The sequence below is a fragment of the Ranitomeya variabilis genome, chromosome 7, assembly GCF_051348905.1.
Source record: "Ranitomeya variabilis isolate aRanVar5 chromosome 7, aRanVar5.hap1, whole genome shotgun sequence".
NCBI classification, from domain to species: domain Eukaryota; kingdom Metazoa; phylum Chordata; class Amphibia; order Anura; family Dendrobatidae; genus Ranitomeya; species Ranitomeya variabilis.
Window position 1 is genome coordinate 180,126,738 of NC_135238.1, and position 16,786 is coordinate 180,143,523.

Consider the following 16,786-nt stretch of genomic DNA (forward strand, 5'->3'; position numbering starts at 1 on the left):
AAAGATCTCAAATTTGGACTCATCAGACCAAAGCACAGATCTCCACTGGTCTAATGTCCATTCCTTGTGTTCTTTAGGCCAAACAAGTCTCTTCTGCTTGTTGCCTGTCCTTTGTAGTGGTTTCCTAGCAGCTATTTTACCATGAAGGCCTGCTTCACAAAGTCTCCTCTTAACAGTTGTTGTAGAGATGTGTCTGCTGCTGGAACTCTGTGTGGCATTGACCTGGTCTCTAATCTGAGCTGCTGTTAACCTGCGATTTCTGGGGCTGGTGACTCGGATAGAACTTGTCCTCTGAAGCAGAGGTGACTCTTGGTCTTCCTTTCCTGGGGCGGTCCTCATGTGAGCCAGTTTCTTTGTAGCACTTGATGGTTTTTGCCACTGCACTTGGGGACAGTTTTCCCAATTTTACAGACTGACTGACCTTCATTTTTTAAAGTAATGATGGCCACTCGTTTTTCTTTACTTAGCTGCTTTTTTCTTGCCATAATACAAATTCTAACAGTCTATTCAGTAGGACTATCAGCTGTTCAGCTGTGTATCCACCAGACTTCTGCACAACACAACTGATGCTCCCAACACCATTTATAAGGCAAGAAATCCCACTTATTAAACCTGACAGGGCACACCTGTGAAGTGAAAACCATTCCAGGTGACTACCTCTTGAAGCTCATCAAGAGAATGCCAAGAGTGTGCAAAGCAGTCATCAAAGCAAAAGGTGGCTACTTTGAAGAACCTAGAATATAAGACATAATTTCAGTTGTTGCACACTTTTTTGTTAAGTATATAATTCCTCATGTGTTAATTCATAGTTTTGATGCCTTCAGTGTGAATGTACAATTTTCATAGTCATGAAAATACAGAAAAATCTTTAAATGAGAAGGTGTGTCCAAACTTTTGGTCTGTACTGTATGTATATATATATATATATATATATATATATATATATATATATATATATATATATATATATATACTGTATATATGTTTTTACGAACATTTGAGCACATAAATCCATTAGATGTCGGTTTTGCAAGCCTGCGAGAAAATATCGCAGTATGGATGCCATACGGATTACATACGGAGGATGCCATGCGCAAAATACACTGCAACACCCTGCCTACGGATGACATACGGATCACTATTTTGGGAACATTTCTGCGTATTACGGCCGTAAAAAACGGACCATATTTACATACGCTGAGTGTGACACCGGCCTTAGCCTGATTAAGCAAACTCCTCAGTGTGCCTCCTCCCTGCTGCTACTAAAATGTCATAGTGCTCAGTACAAGCTGCAGCTGTCAATCAGGCTGGGCAGGTAGAGATTGAATCCACTTGCACTCTTTATTTCTCACTCTTTATTTGGGACCCATGTCTTGAGTCCAAGTAATATTAATACTAGGATTGTACAGACATTTTGAACCTGGATTTTCATAGTGAGCACACCAGTTTTGTCAGGTCTCAGAAATCTATTTAATAATATATATAGTTTGAGTTGTGAAATGTAATGACTGATCTGCGTTAAGCCTATTTCCAAACTACCCAATCATACTCCTGGCTAGCTGTATTTGTCTAGAATCGCCTTTTCTTCTTACAGATATGGTAGAAATGATGCTTATGCAGAATGCCCAGATGCACCAGATCATTATGCAGAACATGATGCTAAAAGCACTGCCCCCCATGGCCTTGTCACAAGCTGCTGGTAATGCCCCACCAGTGCCACCTCAGACACAAGTACGCTTTTGCCTTTTCTATATTTCTATATTCTTACAATACAACAACACTACAAACACAGTCCCATACTATTCTTAATGGGGCAAAGAAGAGATCCCACAAGTACCATATAAAATCATATTTATTAGTAAATAATTAAAATGAAACAATAGATAAATCCAACCAATACATAAGATACCATATAGGGAACGCCACGAAACAACAGAAATATGGGTATACCTATGTGTGTACAGCAACCTTCTGCATGCAACATCAGCTAGAAGATGACAACGTGTATCCTAGTCAACAACATGCTGACACTATACCCACTATATATGACAGAGAAACTGGGCGGCATAGATGTCAATACTCAAAATCCTAAACCATAGGAATTGTAATAAATACTAGAGCTTTCTCTGACAATAAATGTATGCCACAATGGGCATAGTATACAGGGCCCAATAGTCTCAATAGGAGTAGGTGAGTAAACAATCAAAGATGTATAATATTACCTGCCGCACAGTTTCTCCCGGGCGTCCCTTCACCCCGACGCGCGTTTCACCGCCAGCTTCTTCCGGGGGCGCCCCCGGAAGAAGCTGGCGGCGAAACGCGCGTCGGGGTGAAGGGACGCCCGGGAGAAACTGTGCGGCAGGTAATATTATACATCTTTGATTGTTTACTCACCTACTCCTATTGAGACTATTGGGCCCTGTATACTATGCCCATTGTGGCATACATTTATTGTCAGAGAAAGCTCTAGTATTTATTACAATTCCTATGGTTTAGGATTTTGAGTATTGACATCTATGCCGCCCAGTTTCTCTGTCATATATAGTGGGTATAGTGTCAGCATGTTGTTGACTAGGATACACGTTGTCATCTTCTAGCTGATGTTGCATGCAGAAGGTTGCTGTACACACATAGGTATACCCATATTTCTGTTGTTTCGTGGCGTTCCCTATATGGTATCTTATGTATTGGTTGGATTTATCTATTGTTTCATTTTAATTATTTACTAATAAATATGATTTTATATGGTACTTGTGGGATCTCTTCTTTGCCCCATTAAGAATAGTATGGGACTGTGTTTGTAGTGTAGTTGAAGTGCCCCATGTTATATTTGGACATTAGTGATTTATATTCTTATTTACAATGTAGCAGTTTTTGTTATTTTACAGGATGCCTAACTGACAAAGTATTTGTTACTTGCAGGTAAAGTGTTTTTTTTTTTTTTTTAGCCTGCAGATTAATCTGATATGTGCAGGTCACTAACATTAGTTTCCACGACAGGTTCCATTAAAATGGAATCTGTCGCAAATTTACATGTTTTAATTATATGATGCCCAAGAGATGTTGTATTGCATTTTAATACATTGATCTATGTATTGCATAGTTTGTGTACATGAATATTATACCCTTCAATAAAAAACTTCTTAAACAAAAATGGAATCTGTCAGCAGGTTTTTCTATGTAATCTGAGAGTAGCATGAAGTAATCGCAGAGACTCTGACTTCAGTGATGTGTCACTTATTGAGCTGCTTGCTTTAATATTGATACAATCCCAGTTTTCTCTGCTGCAGATCTGGCAGTTCTCTGAATGCTGAGCTCTTTATAACTGTGCCCACACCACTGATTGGCAGATTTGTGTACACTATATATTGACAGAAAGCTGCCACTCACTGGTGGGGGTGGGGTTACACAAAACAGTTGACTAGGAGGCAGGAGACACCTAGTCCTGCAGTGATAATCTCCTGATGATAAAACACCGATTTTTATTGAAACAGCAACACAGTCCACTAAGTGAAATCACTAGAAGCAGGGTCTCTGCTCAAACATCAAGCTGCTCTCAGATTAAATAGCAAAAATTTGCTGACAGATTCCCTTTAATTAAATATATTCATAAATATCTGGTATGTAATATTGTGTAACTCCTTTACCATTTATTGCACTTTTTAACAGTTCTTCATTATTTTAGGATCTTCATATTGGGAACCCGGTCATGCTGAAAGCTGAGAAGATGCGTCCATCATCAGTACACCATCACCACCACTATACACCACCAGGCCTTCCGCCTGCTGCGCCCACAATGCAGCCGGGAATTGGATATCCTATGTGGCCTCAAATGATGCCATCAAACAGCATGGGGCAAGCGGGAGGGTTTCCTCAGGCCGTGCACCATGTCACCGGTCCAACTACTACACTTCCAGCAATGCACATGTAAGTCAACTGCACATTTCTTGATGGAAACCCCAGTACATGTCACTGTATGAATCAGCGTCATGTCTCAGGAACCCGGTGCGTTTGTTCTTCCGTTTTGTCCCCTGATATTGTTTCCTATTTTAAGCGCAGTAATGGATGGAATATCAGCCAGAGTCCCGAGCGCACTATAAGACCATGAGCTGACCAGGGTAGGTGGCAAAGATCAATCCGATTCATGCTTTATTATAGAGATTTATACTTTACACATAAAATAAAATGCTCTTCCAGTGTTATATTACCGGAAAGTATACAATAGCGATGATGAGCGAACGTGCTGGGAAAACGTGTTATCTAAGCATGCTCAGGTCCCAACTGTGACTTCGGCGTGCTCGAAAAATATGTTAGAATCCTCACAGCTGCATGTCTCGCGGCTGTTCGACAGTCACAACAAATGCAGGGATTGTGTAAAAACAGACACTCTGCATGTGTTGTCTGCCATATTTTTCGAGCACGCCAGCGACTCTCAGATAGGACCCGAGCATGCTCAGATAACACCTTATCTCAGCATGCTCGCTCATCACTATTATACCATGCTGTAATATACGATGCTTTTATGCATTTACTATCCAATTGTAAGATATTTGGTTGCAGTTAGTGAATAACATTTTGTTTTACATCTAGAGTAAAGCATTTTTGCTTAGAAGTAGAAAAATTGCCTAATCTGTATACAAACAGTCTGTAGTCCTGGGAAATATATACACTGTAGCATTAGGACAAAAGAGAGATTTGCTTAAAAATACTGACACAACTGAATGTCTGCTGGGATAGTTTGCTAGCCATTTTTTTCTTCTTCCACTACTTTTTGACCAGCTTTGATATGTACCAACGCCAACTCGTTAAAAGAATCCCCTATGGGCTATGTTCCCAAAGCAAAAACTGTACAAATCCTCTTACAAATCTAAAAACTCTGCAAAAAGATTCTGTGTGGCCTTTTTGAGGGGTTTTCAGAGCAGAAATTAAGCAGAACCTCCAAGTTTTTGAAGAGTTTTGTGGAGAATTTCTGCTTATTAATTACGTGCACACGTCTTTTTTCAGGCAGATTCTGCAGCAGAAAACATAAAGAAGAAAATGCAAATGTTGAAAAGAATGAACATATGCATTAATATGGAAAAACAACTTGCTGTGCATATCTTCAGGCTTATGAATGTCTTTTAACTGCTTGAACAAACGAAAACCATCAAGAAGTTAAAAGAAGTTAATTTTTCTAGCCTTTTCCACTTGCAAAACGCTCTGTACTTTACAATTCAAGTCAGCGGGAAAACTCAAATGACGCCAGAATGTCTGAGTGTTTTTCAATAGTTTTTGCTTAGGAAAAAAACGCTAACAGCGTCTTCATTATTCAATGGAGGGGAAAAAAACAACTGGAAAACATTAAAAAGACTTCATGAAAACCAAAAAATGTTCAGGAAATGACCGAAAAAACTCAAAGGCCATGTGCACACGTTGCGGATTAGGCTGAGGAATTTTTGGTGCGGATTCTGCGTCTCTTGGCAGAAGACGCAGGTGCGGATTTGACACCTTTTTTGTGCGGATTTACTGTGTTTTTTACCCCTGCGGATTTCCATAATGGAATGGGTACAAAAACGCTGCAGATCCGCAAAAAAGAAGTGACATGCTCCTTCTTTTAATCTGCAGCGTTTCCGCACAGAATTTTCCGCACCATTAGCACAGCATTTTTTTTACTACCATTGATTTACATTGTACTGTAAATCACTTGCGGATCTGCAGCGTTTCTGCACCGCAAAAAATGCTGCGGATCCGCAGGAAATCCGCAACGTGTGCACATACCCAAAAGATGAGTTGGGGGGGGATAACTCGTTTCTTAAAGTGTCTTTTACTTGAAACTTGGTTGGTTCACCTGAGTTTAGACATTGTGTGCACATAGCCACTGAGCGGAAACTCTCCAAATCCTCATCCAAAAATATTGAATTTTTGCTCAGTGTCTGCTCCAAAAACAAAGCAAAAATACGTTGTTATCACATAGCCCTTCAATATACTTTTATTACTTGCACTTCGTCTCTGGGCGCATCTCGCATGATATAACGTTGTCATGCAGTTCTTCCTTCTTGTGCCGTATCAGACGATCCACCCTTTGCCGGGATCTGGATTCAATCAGAACTGGAGGAACACATCAGCGAACATGCTGGGATAAGGTGTTATCTGAGCATGCTCGGGTGCTGAGTGTCTTCTGCCTGCTCAAATACTATGTTGGAGTCCCGCGGCTGCATGTCTCAGGGCTTTTGACAACAGCAACACATGCAGGGATTATCTGTTCGTTAGGCAATCCCTGCATTTAGTAATATTAATTGAATACTAATTTAATACTAATTATGATGTATTATATGTACAGAAATATTAACTTTTTTTTTCTTTCAATAATATTTTCTTTTAGAAAATCACTTGCTCAGCCAGGAAATAACTTTTTGATTTAGCACGGAGCAATTTATGTAAGAATCCTGTCGACCACACAGCGTTATTCTCATTTAATGCAGTAACATCTACTAGGAGAATCACCGGAGAGAGCTGCTGTCGTCATTCTCAAGAGATACCTCTGACAATGTGCGCAGATGTAATAAGAAAAGCCAAACGACTGTACGGAGATACAAATAAAGCAATTGGTCGTATTACGTATTTTATTAAAATGTACAAAGCCGGTTTCAATGTTTTTAATTATTAAAAAGAAAAAATACAAACAAGTTTGGAAAATTCTGAATTGAGAAAGGATGGGAAGCTTTGTGCATAGTTTGAAAAAAAAGTCCACTTGCCTACCGTTAGCTATGTACACACATCAAACCATGAAGAAGACACCCAGGGGCGATGAATCATTGATCATGGTTGTGCACGTTATTGCAAATCACCTCCATTCAACTCAACGGGGCAAAGCTGCAATACCCGACAGGAGCCAAAGTCAGGGGTGGCGCCGTTTCTGAAAGACAACTGCCTTGTTTCTCTAATCCCGGATAACCCTTTTAATAAGAGTTTGTACATAGGTTCAAAACACTTACTATGACAATATCAACCTCAAAGTCTTAATTAAAGGGGAAAACACTACTACTACTTGACCAACCCCTTGTTAAGTGGGAACCGGTCATGTAAAATAATGCTACTTACCAGCACATATGGGGATAAACTGCATGTTAATGGTGTTTTGAAACCGTGTAGCGCCGACACTGAGAGCCCCCAGCCAGGAGGAAATTACCTTTATTCCTCCCGGCAGAGTACTACTTCCAGTCCTAGGGGTGGCGCTGACAAAACTTTATTTTAAACACAAAAAAAAACAAAAAAAACCTAGATTTTTCATTCCTTCTCTCCAGCGAACGATGCTGGGGAGAAGGAATGAATGACGGCTTCAGCACCACACGCAGGGGGGACAGCGCTTAACTCTAGCGCTGTCTCCTGCACGGTCCGTGTGGTCCTTAGTCGGCACACGGCTGCCACCTGTGTGCCACACTGATGTGCCACGAGAGCACACTGACACGGATAACTCCGGTACCGATTTTTCCGGTACCGGAATTATCTGGACGTGTGAGAGTGGCCCAATAGACACTTCATGTATTCAGCATAAAACAGAACTAGTATTGTAAAATCCTTATTTATTCATAGATACATTCACTTGTATCATTACTTTTCTTGTTTCAAGTAATTACATTGTATCATCCTCGGTGCTCAGTTCTCAAGTTCTGGTTTTACATGAAAAACATCTCAGAGCCTTCATTTAATATAAATTACTGAAATGCCTAAAACTGAAATAACACCCATATTACTCTAAATTATCTTCTGCGCACACCAAGGAACTCAGATCTGAGAAATGATTATTCTACAAAAATAAAATTGGAAAATTAATCTGTTAATTCATAGAAGAATATCCGCAGGGCAGCAGCCAGGACATTTCTTCATACTGTTATTTGCCTTCCTTCAGCCATGCTGGCTCTTGTGAACTCCGGCCACGGGATTCTCTGGGTGAAGATGGGAAAAACGACCCAGTGTCCATATGGGGAATACATTTCGGTATGAAGTGTAGCTGATCGCACAGCTCTTGTTAAAGACACCTGATATATTTTCCTGCAAAGAAAATATAAGATGTATTATTACAGGTTTCAGTGGGTAAAGGGGAGTTCATAAGTGATGGATTGAATCCGAGCATGTTTAACCCCTTAATGACCAGGCCGTAAAGGGAATCTGTCACCAGGTTTTTGCTATCCCAACTGACAGCAGCATGATGTAGGGGCAGATACCCTGATTCCACCACTTACTTTACTGCAGGAGTTCTGATAAAATCAGTTTTCTCTGCTGTAGATCTCTGAATGCTGAGCTCTGTATAACCTCGGCCACACCACTAATTGTCAGCTTTCTATGTACACTGTGCATAGGCAGAAAGATACCAATCAGTGGTGGGGGCGTGGTTGGACTACCTGATTTCATCAGCTGGCATGAGCCCCTAATAGCCGCAGGTGGAATCGCGATCCACCCACGGCTGTTAACATGTTAAATGCTGATACCAGCGTAAGACATGTAATGACTGACAGTGCACTCTACTGGTCAGCAGTGCCAATGCTTCGGCACACTACCCAGCGGTCATTGAGTGCTATGTAGCCAGTGAAAAAGAAGACAAATGCCGTAATAAACCACTTCTGTCTTCTCCACAGGGTTTGCACTTGATACCTGGAGACAGAACACGCTCATCCTATGAGCAGAAGCTTTAACCATGCACCATCATTTTTTTTTTTAATTAATTTTATAGAGGATTTTCCAACATAACAAGGTTACATCATAGAACAAAGAGCATTTCTCATTAACACTGTCTGGCAATGGTAACTCTGCGCTTAACATACTGTGGGTCTAATATCTTACCCAAAACCATAAGACCCCCCCATGTCAGGCACCAAATATCCCATACTGTATCTCAAGAAAATACTCCTCATTATTTGGGGGCTATTTTGAGTCACAGAGGAATCAAACCAAGGCTTCTATAAATTACTGATTTTTTTTATATTTTTATTTTTTTTTAACAATGAAAGCATTTTTAGGTTCTTTGTATAAATCTATTTTATGTGTTTCTATATTTTGCTGTACCTGAGGCCAGTCTCCGTTGCTGAGCTGCTTCTCCAGTAGCAGTTTTACTCCTCTCTCCAAAACACCAACATTGGGAAACCTGCAAAAGATCAGCAAGCTCAACAGAAAGCTTCTATCACACAGCCCGACCCTGTAATCAGTACAGCACATAAAAAGCATGTCGCATTCACACATCCGTACGTCACGGTCTGAGCACGGGCCGTAATCCATGGACTGTCCACGGGTCTCCTGATCCGAACTTGACGGCGTCATAAGCATATTTGAGGCTGCCAAGTTTGGGCCAGGAGACCCGTGAACAGTCCATGAATTCATGCTCGGACCTTGACACGTGGATGTGTGAATGCAGATTGTCCTCTACAGCGAGAACCGGCCCCATATTTCCGGGAACACGCACAGTCAGCTTTTGTAAACCTCAGTGCAAAGAGAACATCCAGCACCAGTCGCCATAAAAGTGGTCGTACCTGACGGCCATCAGAGCCAGCAGTGCCCAGCAGGTGTTGTGTAGCTGAGAGCTGGCACTCTGAACATATCTTCTCTCTTCACATGATTCAAAGTCCTCCCCCCAGCCTCCATCTTCCATTTGGTGAGAGAGAAGAAAATCGCAGGCACGGGTGACCTCCGGGCAACTGAATGGTGTAGGACACAACAAGGCGGATTGGTAGAAATCAATTCATTTCACAAATGCCAGCAATAACTTCCTCTGCTAAGTTTTTCTTTGTTTCTAGGTAACATTAATGCCTGTTAGAGCTAAAGTGGCATTCCCATATCCAAGATCCTATCCCAATATGTAGCAGGTGCAATAATAATAATAATATTAGCAAATACCTCCAATTAGAAATTCAGTAGAGTTCTTCTGATTAGCCATGTCCCTTACCTCATGAGCAGGGTATAGCTTAGGTATCCATGGTTACGACCAGTAGCAACTATCACTACGCCAGTGGTTGTAACCATGGATATCTAAGCTACTGCAATGCCCTGCACATGGGGTAAGAGACATAGCGAATCAGAAGAACTATTCTACATTTCTAGTTGGAGGTATTTGATAATATTAGTACTACACCTACTAGATATTGGGAAAGGATCTTAGAGATGGGAATACCCATTTAGGACAACTGAAGAAAATAAAAGTCAGGGTCAACCTCTTCACCCTCAAGTTGTAATTTTTTTGGAGTGATAGTAGATAAAAAAGTAATAATTTTAACTAATAATATCCCCGTGCACAACCTTAATCCCAACGACTGCACACAACTCAACAACTAACATATCAGACATTGTTTTGCATGTACGTGTCGGCTCCTTGATGACACTCACCCATCTGAGTACTTATATCCCATGCAAGCAAAGGCCTCCAGTCCAAACCATATGCCATATGTAAAGCACACACCCCAGGACCTGGACAATGGGGAGAAATAGAAGAATATATTAAACTAAGAAAAAACAACAACATTTCTTGTCCTTAGCATTGGGGACCCAGCATCATTGGTTCAGGATCTGTCATTAGGAGGCTGATATTAGGTAGAATAAAAAGTAAACTGGTGGGGGTGACGTGGAAAGCGCCACACAAGAGAACATCTGGAGGGCAGCGTGCTCACCTGGCAGCTTTTTAATGCACATTTTCTGCTAAAAAAACCCATTATCCTCCCAATAGGTCCATTGCTATTACGGAGAAAATTAAACCTTTCCACTTCTTGTAAAATCCCTTTGCTGTTGACTACACTAGGGCACACCAGTCCCACCCTATACATATTTTACTACTCTCCAGAGTTGATTTCCGACCCCTCTGCACATGACTCTCTTCCCCGGGTTCAGATCATGTTGGTTCTACTTTTACACATTTTTTTTTTTGCTCTCTTGCTGCTTTTGGCACAAACCTGAGCTGGCCAGTTAGCCCGCCAGACAGAGCCAACGCTTCTTTTCTGCCTACTACTGGAAGGTTCTACGCCCAAGGTTCTGCGCTCCTTAACGTATTCATCGAGAGAAGGATTTTACCAAAAGTTCAAAAGTCTAAATGATAACACAGTTCTAGAATACTTACCCTTCCCAGGATCCATCTTTACGCTGAACCCTGCGACAGTAATCCAGGCCTTGTTTGAGAGTTTCCCTAAGTAAACCCAAAAAAAAGAAAAGTCCCGATAAGAAAATCAGTGCAGTCGCCTATCATAGTTTTGAGAAAGAACTCCTTTCTATACGAGGGCCATTTGCTTTCCCTGCTGGAAAGGGAATGCTGGACAAGAAGAACAGTACTGTGGATGCAATGTCACAGACCTAAAAGTGCCAGTGCAGCGGTAATACCAGAATTTGATCATTTACAAGCGGTCATGCATTTATAATATATTATTGGAAGGTGCTTTAAGATGAAAAAACCTGAAAGAGGTTTTCTAATCTTAAGATACTGATGACTTTTCCTTTGGCTAGGTCATCAATATCAGATCGGTGGTGGGCAGATTCCCAGGACCCAAACTGATCAGCTTCATTCTAAGTGTAGCAGCCGCTGCCAGGTACTGCAGAACAGCTCCTAGTCAAGAGGATAGGGCATCAATATCTTCTGACCACACAACCCCTTTAAATGAGTTTGCCATACAAATCCGAAAGGCAAATTTATATAAAGTAAATAATTTTCTGAACATCAGGAATATGTAACATTGCCTTTGAAGAAGAATGTCTGAGAAATTACCCGATTTCATGTGCTCTGTAGTCCGGGTTCCAGGCTTGGTAATGTTTCAAGGCTTGCATTGCAGCAGATGTGCACTCGACATAGGTGTAGTCAATCATAATATCTCCTGCAGTGAGTGAAAGCATTGAATGTGATCTCCATGCTCCTCATCAGGATGTATTTATTACATTACTATGTACGTACCAAACACTTCAGAGGGATTGAGCCTTTCCAACAAGCGGCCACCTCGTTTGGTTTCATAGGTAGCAAATCCGCCATCAGAATTCTTCATACTAAGTAGCTACAGCACATCGAAATTATCAAGTTACATCACAGAAGACCACCAATTCCCACATACACGGTTGAACGTTTCTTACCACATCGACGGCATCCCGTAATCTGCTCCTCGGAATATGGTCAGATAAGAAAGAGCAGTTTTCTTGGAGCAGCATTGCAGACTTCAGCCCCTCCGCAGTACAATCTGCTACAACCCAACCACAGTCCCGAGTGCTGAATGGGAATCCGCCCTGGATTACAACAAAAAGTCACCTTTAATGTCAGAATGACATAGTACTGAAAATACTCAAAGAAAAACAAGATAACGGATACTGCGTTTCTAAAATGAATGAATTATGTAATATGATTTGTATGGTAAATACACCTGCCCCCTCAGGAAACCTACAGAGGACCATGAACACTCCTTTATAATATATACCCACCTTGTTCATCTGTCTGTAGTATTTCTTGTACTCTGGTGGGTTATCAGGTATCTGCAACATAAAGAAATTAATCATATATTATGTGTATGTGACTGACAAACACAACTGATCACAGAAAAAAAACAAGCCCTCATCTGACTTTGTCACCCAAAAACCACAACTTATGACTCCTGGGATGCCACAATAAATAAAAAGAACAGGCTTGCAGTTGTCTGTTATTAAAAATGTACTACTGTGTAACTTGTAGAGCTTGCATGTAATACAGAACAGTGCACGCTGCTCGATAACATACTTTTCTCATTGCATCATGTAAGCTCTGTGACCTCTACCGAAGCTAATCTAAGCTCAGATTCTTCATTTATGTTAATTTTATTTGTGTATATATATATATATATATATATATATATATATATATATATATATATATATATATATATATATATATATATATATATAAGCTAAGATTAGCTTCAAGATTCATCAGCTCATCTGAAGTAATGAAGACAAAAAAAAAGCAGCATAACCTGCAAGCTCTACAAATCGAAAAGCAAAACATTTTAATAAAATAATCAACTGCAAAAGAACATCCAATGCAAAAAAAAAAAAAAAGTGTTCAAAAGATGTATATAGTGTTCACATCTCTTCAAGCTCCTCTTAACATTTTCCAAAACTTCACCTGTGTAATACGAAGAAATTCATGCGCCTTCTCCAAAGTTTTCTCAAATTGTTTTTTCTTGTGTGCTCCAGCCTGTAGACAGACAACAAAAAAAATAAAAAAAACAAAACAATAAAAACATACTGAAACAAATTATAAAAACTGAGATGAAAAAAAAATATGGGCTTTATTGTAATTTTTTTTCATGTTTTTTTTTCACTAATGTAAATAAAAGAAATTAAATCTTACAAAATGTCCCCGAGATGAGGCACAACTGCTTGTAGTTCACATACTTTACCTCTAAATATGCCTGTATTGCAAATGCCGTGTCCCAGAGCTGCGATCCATTTGTTCCCTGCGAAAAATGAACAGACAACTGTTACATTTTGGCTACACACTTGGACACAGCACATGGTACCTCCGAATGAAAAGCTACCAAGTTGTTAAAAATATCATTAAAATCTCACACGCACTCAGGCCTCATTCAGACGTCTGATGGTCGCGTACGAGTACAACTTGTGGTTTTCACGGATAGCACTCATACCCGTGATACACTATGGGGCCATTCACATATCCGTGATTTTCGAGGACCAAAAAAAATTCTACACATGTCCGTTTTTGATCTAATTTTATGGAACCAAGGGAAAAAAAATCATTATATATATATATATATATATATATATATATATGTATATATATATATATATATATATATATGTATATATATATATATACATATATATTTATTTATTTATTTATTTATTTTTTTTTAAATCCACCATATGGTCCCAGATCTCTGGCCTTTTTATCTAATGCCAATGTTTATGTTCTTTAGCAAGGAGACGTTGCTCCCAGGATTATCTAAGGGCACATATGTAACCTGTTTTGCATAATTATCTTATGAGCCCTGCCGCCTTGTAAAGACTATGAAAATTATCACTAAATAAAAAAGGCCTATATTTCTGAAACTGTATGTCAAATTTATGACAAAAAATAAAATAAAAATATAGAAAAAATATCCCAAAACAAAAGAATGGTCAGGGGAGCAGCTGGAATAAAAATCAGAGCAAAACCTGACCACTTTAGACCTGGAACTTGGTAAACACTAGGGTAGCTCAATCAACATTTGTTAGGCAATTCAAACACCTCCAAGCAGAAACACAATTGCATCATCGTCACGGGGAGAAAAACAAAAACAAAAACATGCTGGGAATCCCTTTGTTGTAAAAATTTTAGAGATTCTAAATTCATAAACCCCAACTAATCTCCTGACACGTCACGTTATAAAGTGTTCTACCATGTAGGCAACCTGACTGCTTGTAGGGCGAACAGGACCTCCAAAGGGCGATATACGGCAGGAAATATCTGGGTGCAGTGGTGTAAGCAACAAAGATACCAATAAAATAAAAAAGACATAGATTTCAGCCTTTAGTTTGAGGGTATGTGCACACGTCAAGATTTCTTGCAGAAATTTTCCTGACAAAATCCATACATTTCTGCCAGAAATCCGCATGCGATTTTTTTTTGCACGTTTTTTACATTTTTTTTTTTTGCGGAATTTTTGCGTTTTTTCCCAGACACTCCAATTTCATGGGAAATCCGCAAAAAATCCGCAAAAATAATGAACATATTGCTTCTTTTTCCGGATTGCGTTTTTTTGCGGAAAAAAAAGCAACATTTGCACAAAAAACGCGGAATGCATTCTAAATGATGCGATGCATAATGTATGTGTTTTTTATGCGGTATTATAGCGTTTTTATCGGGGAAATCCTCAAAAAAAACGCAAAAAATCCTGAAGAAATCCTGACGTGTGCACATACCCTAAGGGTTTGTCCAGTAGCGATCTAAAGGAGATGAGAAATAGAATTTAAAAAAAATGATACTCATCTCCCAAAACCGGCCCCTCTCCTCCATAGTCAGTGTTGTGGGGCCAGTCTAGGAAGTATACTGAATAACAGGATTTTTGGTTGCTTACCGTAAAATCTGTTTCTTGGAGCCTCCATTGGGGGACACAGGAACCATGGGTGTATGCTGCTGCCACTAGGAGGCTGCCACTATGCAAATAAAAAAGTTAGCTCCTCCTCTGCAGTATACACCCCACCGACTGGCATTATACTCTTCAGTTAATGAGAAAGCAGTAGGAGATAAATAACAAGGTTGAAAACCATAACCACAAGCTTGAGAACTGTAAACGTGAGAACAGTCATAGAACATAAAACAACAGAAACTGAGAAACATTGGGAGGGTGCTGTGTCCCCCAATGGAGGCTCCAAGAAACAGATTTTACGGTAAGCAACCAAAAATCCTGTTTTCTTTATCGCCTCTCATTGGGAGACACAGGAACCATGGGACGTCCCAAAGCAGTCCCAAGGGCGGGAAGAAACAGACTTCCATCAGGCCAGAGGACTCACCACTGCCGCCTGCAAGATTCTTCTGCCTAGGCTGGCGTCCGCCGAAGCGTAGGTATGGACCTTGTAAAATTTGGCTAACGTGTGGATGGAAGACCAGGTTGCCGCTTTGCAAAGCTGTAGGGCGGAAGCCCTGTGGTGCACCGCACAGGAGGCGCTGACTGCCTGGGTAGAGTGAGCCTTGATCCCAGGAGGATCAGAATTGCCGTTCTGATCCAGCGAGCAATAGTCACCTAAGATGCCGGTTGGCCTCTGCGCAAGCCATCAGGAATGATGAAAAGAGAATCCGTCTTCCGGAAAGTGGACGTTCTATCCAGGTAGATCTTCACTGCCCTGACGAGGTCCAGCTTGTTCAACGATCGCTCCAGAGGATGAGTCGGAGCTGGACAAAAGGAAGGTAGAACGATGTCCTCGTTGAGGTGGAAGGTGGAAACCACCTTAGGAAGAAAAGAAGGCGGAGGCCTGAGGACCACCTTGTCCTGGTGGATGACCAAGAATGGAGGACGGCAAGACAGGGCCGCCAACTGGGAAACGCGGCAGATAGAAGTGATGGCCACAAGAAAGGCCACCTTCCAAGATAGAACTGACAGGGGAATTTGTAAATACAGCCGTAGGCACAACTATTGGTTGTGGTGCTCAAGTAGGTGCCCAAACCATATAATATTAGAGATAACTTGGCACACACGTAGTGAGATGCAATAAAGATTTAATCAGTAAAGGAGAGTACATACAATAGACGTTTCGGTCAAAATTAGACCTTCATCAATGTACCTCTCTTAGAGCATTTTAAGCTTATGGGTCACCAAAGAGTTAAGCCCCACTCCTAGTAGAGAGTCAATAGAGAGTCAATTGAGAACTGGCCAAATTCGGCACAAGTGGAAGATAAGATGGACGCGGTATCCACCGCTCGTCCAGTGTGTGCTAGGCCCGAATCCAGTCCTGCCTGAAGGAAGGCCAAAATGGAAGGCAGGGAAAAGGACATAGATGAAATGCGGTTGGACTCGCACCAACGGAAGTAAGCCTTCCAGGTATGATAGTAGATCCTGGAAGAAGGCTTCTGAGCCTGGATCATGGTGTGAATCACCTGGTCCAAAAGGCTGGACGCTCTTAGAACTGCGGTCTCAACAGCCACGCCGTTAAACTGAGCGACCGAGAATTCGGGTGGCAGATCGGACCCTGAGACAGCAGATCGGGCCTGTCTGGAAGGCGCCAGGGAGCGTCCGCGAGAAGATTGACGAGCTCCGCGAACCAAGCTCTCCTGAGCCAATCCGGGGCGATCAGAATGACTGGCACCCCTTCCGCTTTGATC

The 16,786-nt window shown here is 41.0% G+C and overlaps 2 protein-coding genes across 5 annotated transcripts in view; one reads left to right on the top strand and one right to left on the bottom strand.

Moving 5' to 3' along the window:
* Positions 1-6,644, top strand: part of C7H21orf58 (chromosome 7 C21orf58 homolog) — a 54,584-nt gene extending 47,940 nt beyond the window's left edge. For 3 of the 4 annotated variants that reach the window (XM_077272411.1, XM_077272410.1, XM_077272412.1), the window contains exons 7-10: positions 1,595-1,731; positions 3,686-3,927; positions 4,060-4,118; positions 6,362-6,644. In XM_077272411.1, coding sequence (XP_077128526.1) covers positions 1,595-1,731; positions 3,686-3,927; positions 4,060-4,108 — 428 coding nt within the window. In that variant the 3' untranslated portion in view covers positions 4,109-4,118; positions 6,362-6,644. The remainder of the gene's footprint in view (positions 1-1,594; positions 1,732-3,685; positions 3,928-4,059; positions 4,119-6,361) is intronic. The other variant, XM_077272413.1, reaches the window with a different exon arrangement.
* The window catches only part of LSS (lanosterol synthase), a 43,404-nt gene continuing 33,202 nt past the window's right edge, over positions 6,585-16,786 (bottom strand). The window contains exons 12-22 of the mRNA XM_077272409.1: positions 13,368-13,424; positions 13,091-13,162; positions 12,415-12,465; positions 12,073-12,222; positions 11,900-11,996; positions 11,717-11,822; positions 11,078-11,143; positions 10,354-10,434; positions 9,504-9,668; positions 9,043-9,121; positions 6,585-8,031 (exon numbers count right to left, since the gene is read on the bottom strand). Of these exons, the coding sequence (XP_077128524.1) occupies positions 7,885-8,031; positions 9,043-9,121; positions 9,504-9,668; positions 10,354-10,434; positions 11,078-11,143; positions 11,717-11,822; positions 11,900-11,996; positions 12,073-12,222; positions 12,415-12,465; positions 13,091-13,162; positions 13,368-13,424 (1,071 nt within the window). The 3' untranslated portion in view covers positions 6,585-7,884. The remainder of the gene's footprint in view (positions 8,032-9,042; positions 9,122-9,503; positions 9,669-10,353; positions 10,435-11,077; positions 11,144-11,716; positions 11,823-11,899; positions 11,997-12,072; positions 12,223-12,414; positions 12,466-13,090; positions 13,163-13,367; positions 13,425-16,786) is intronic.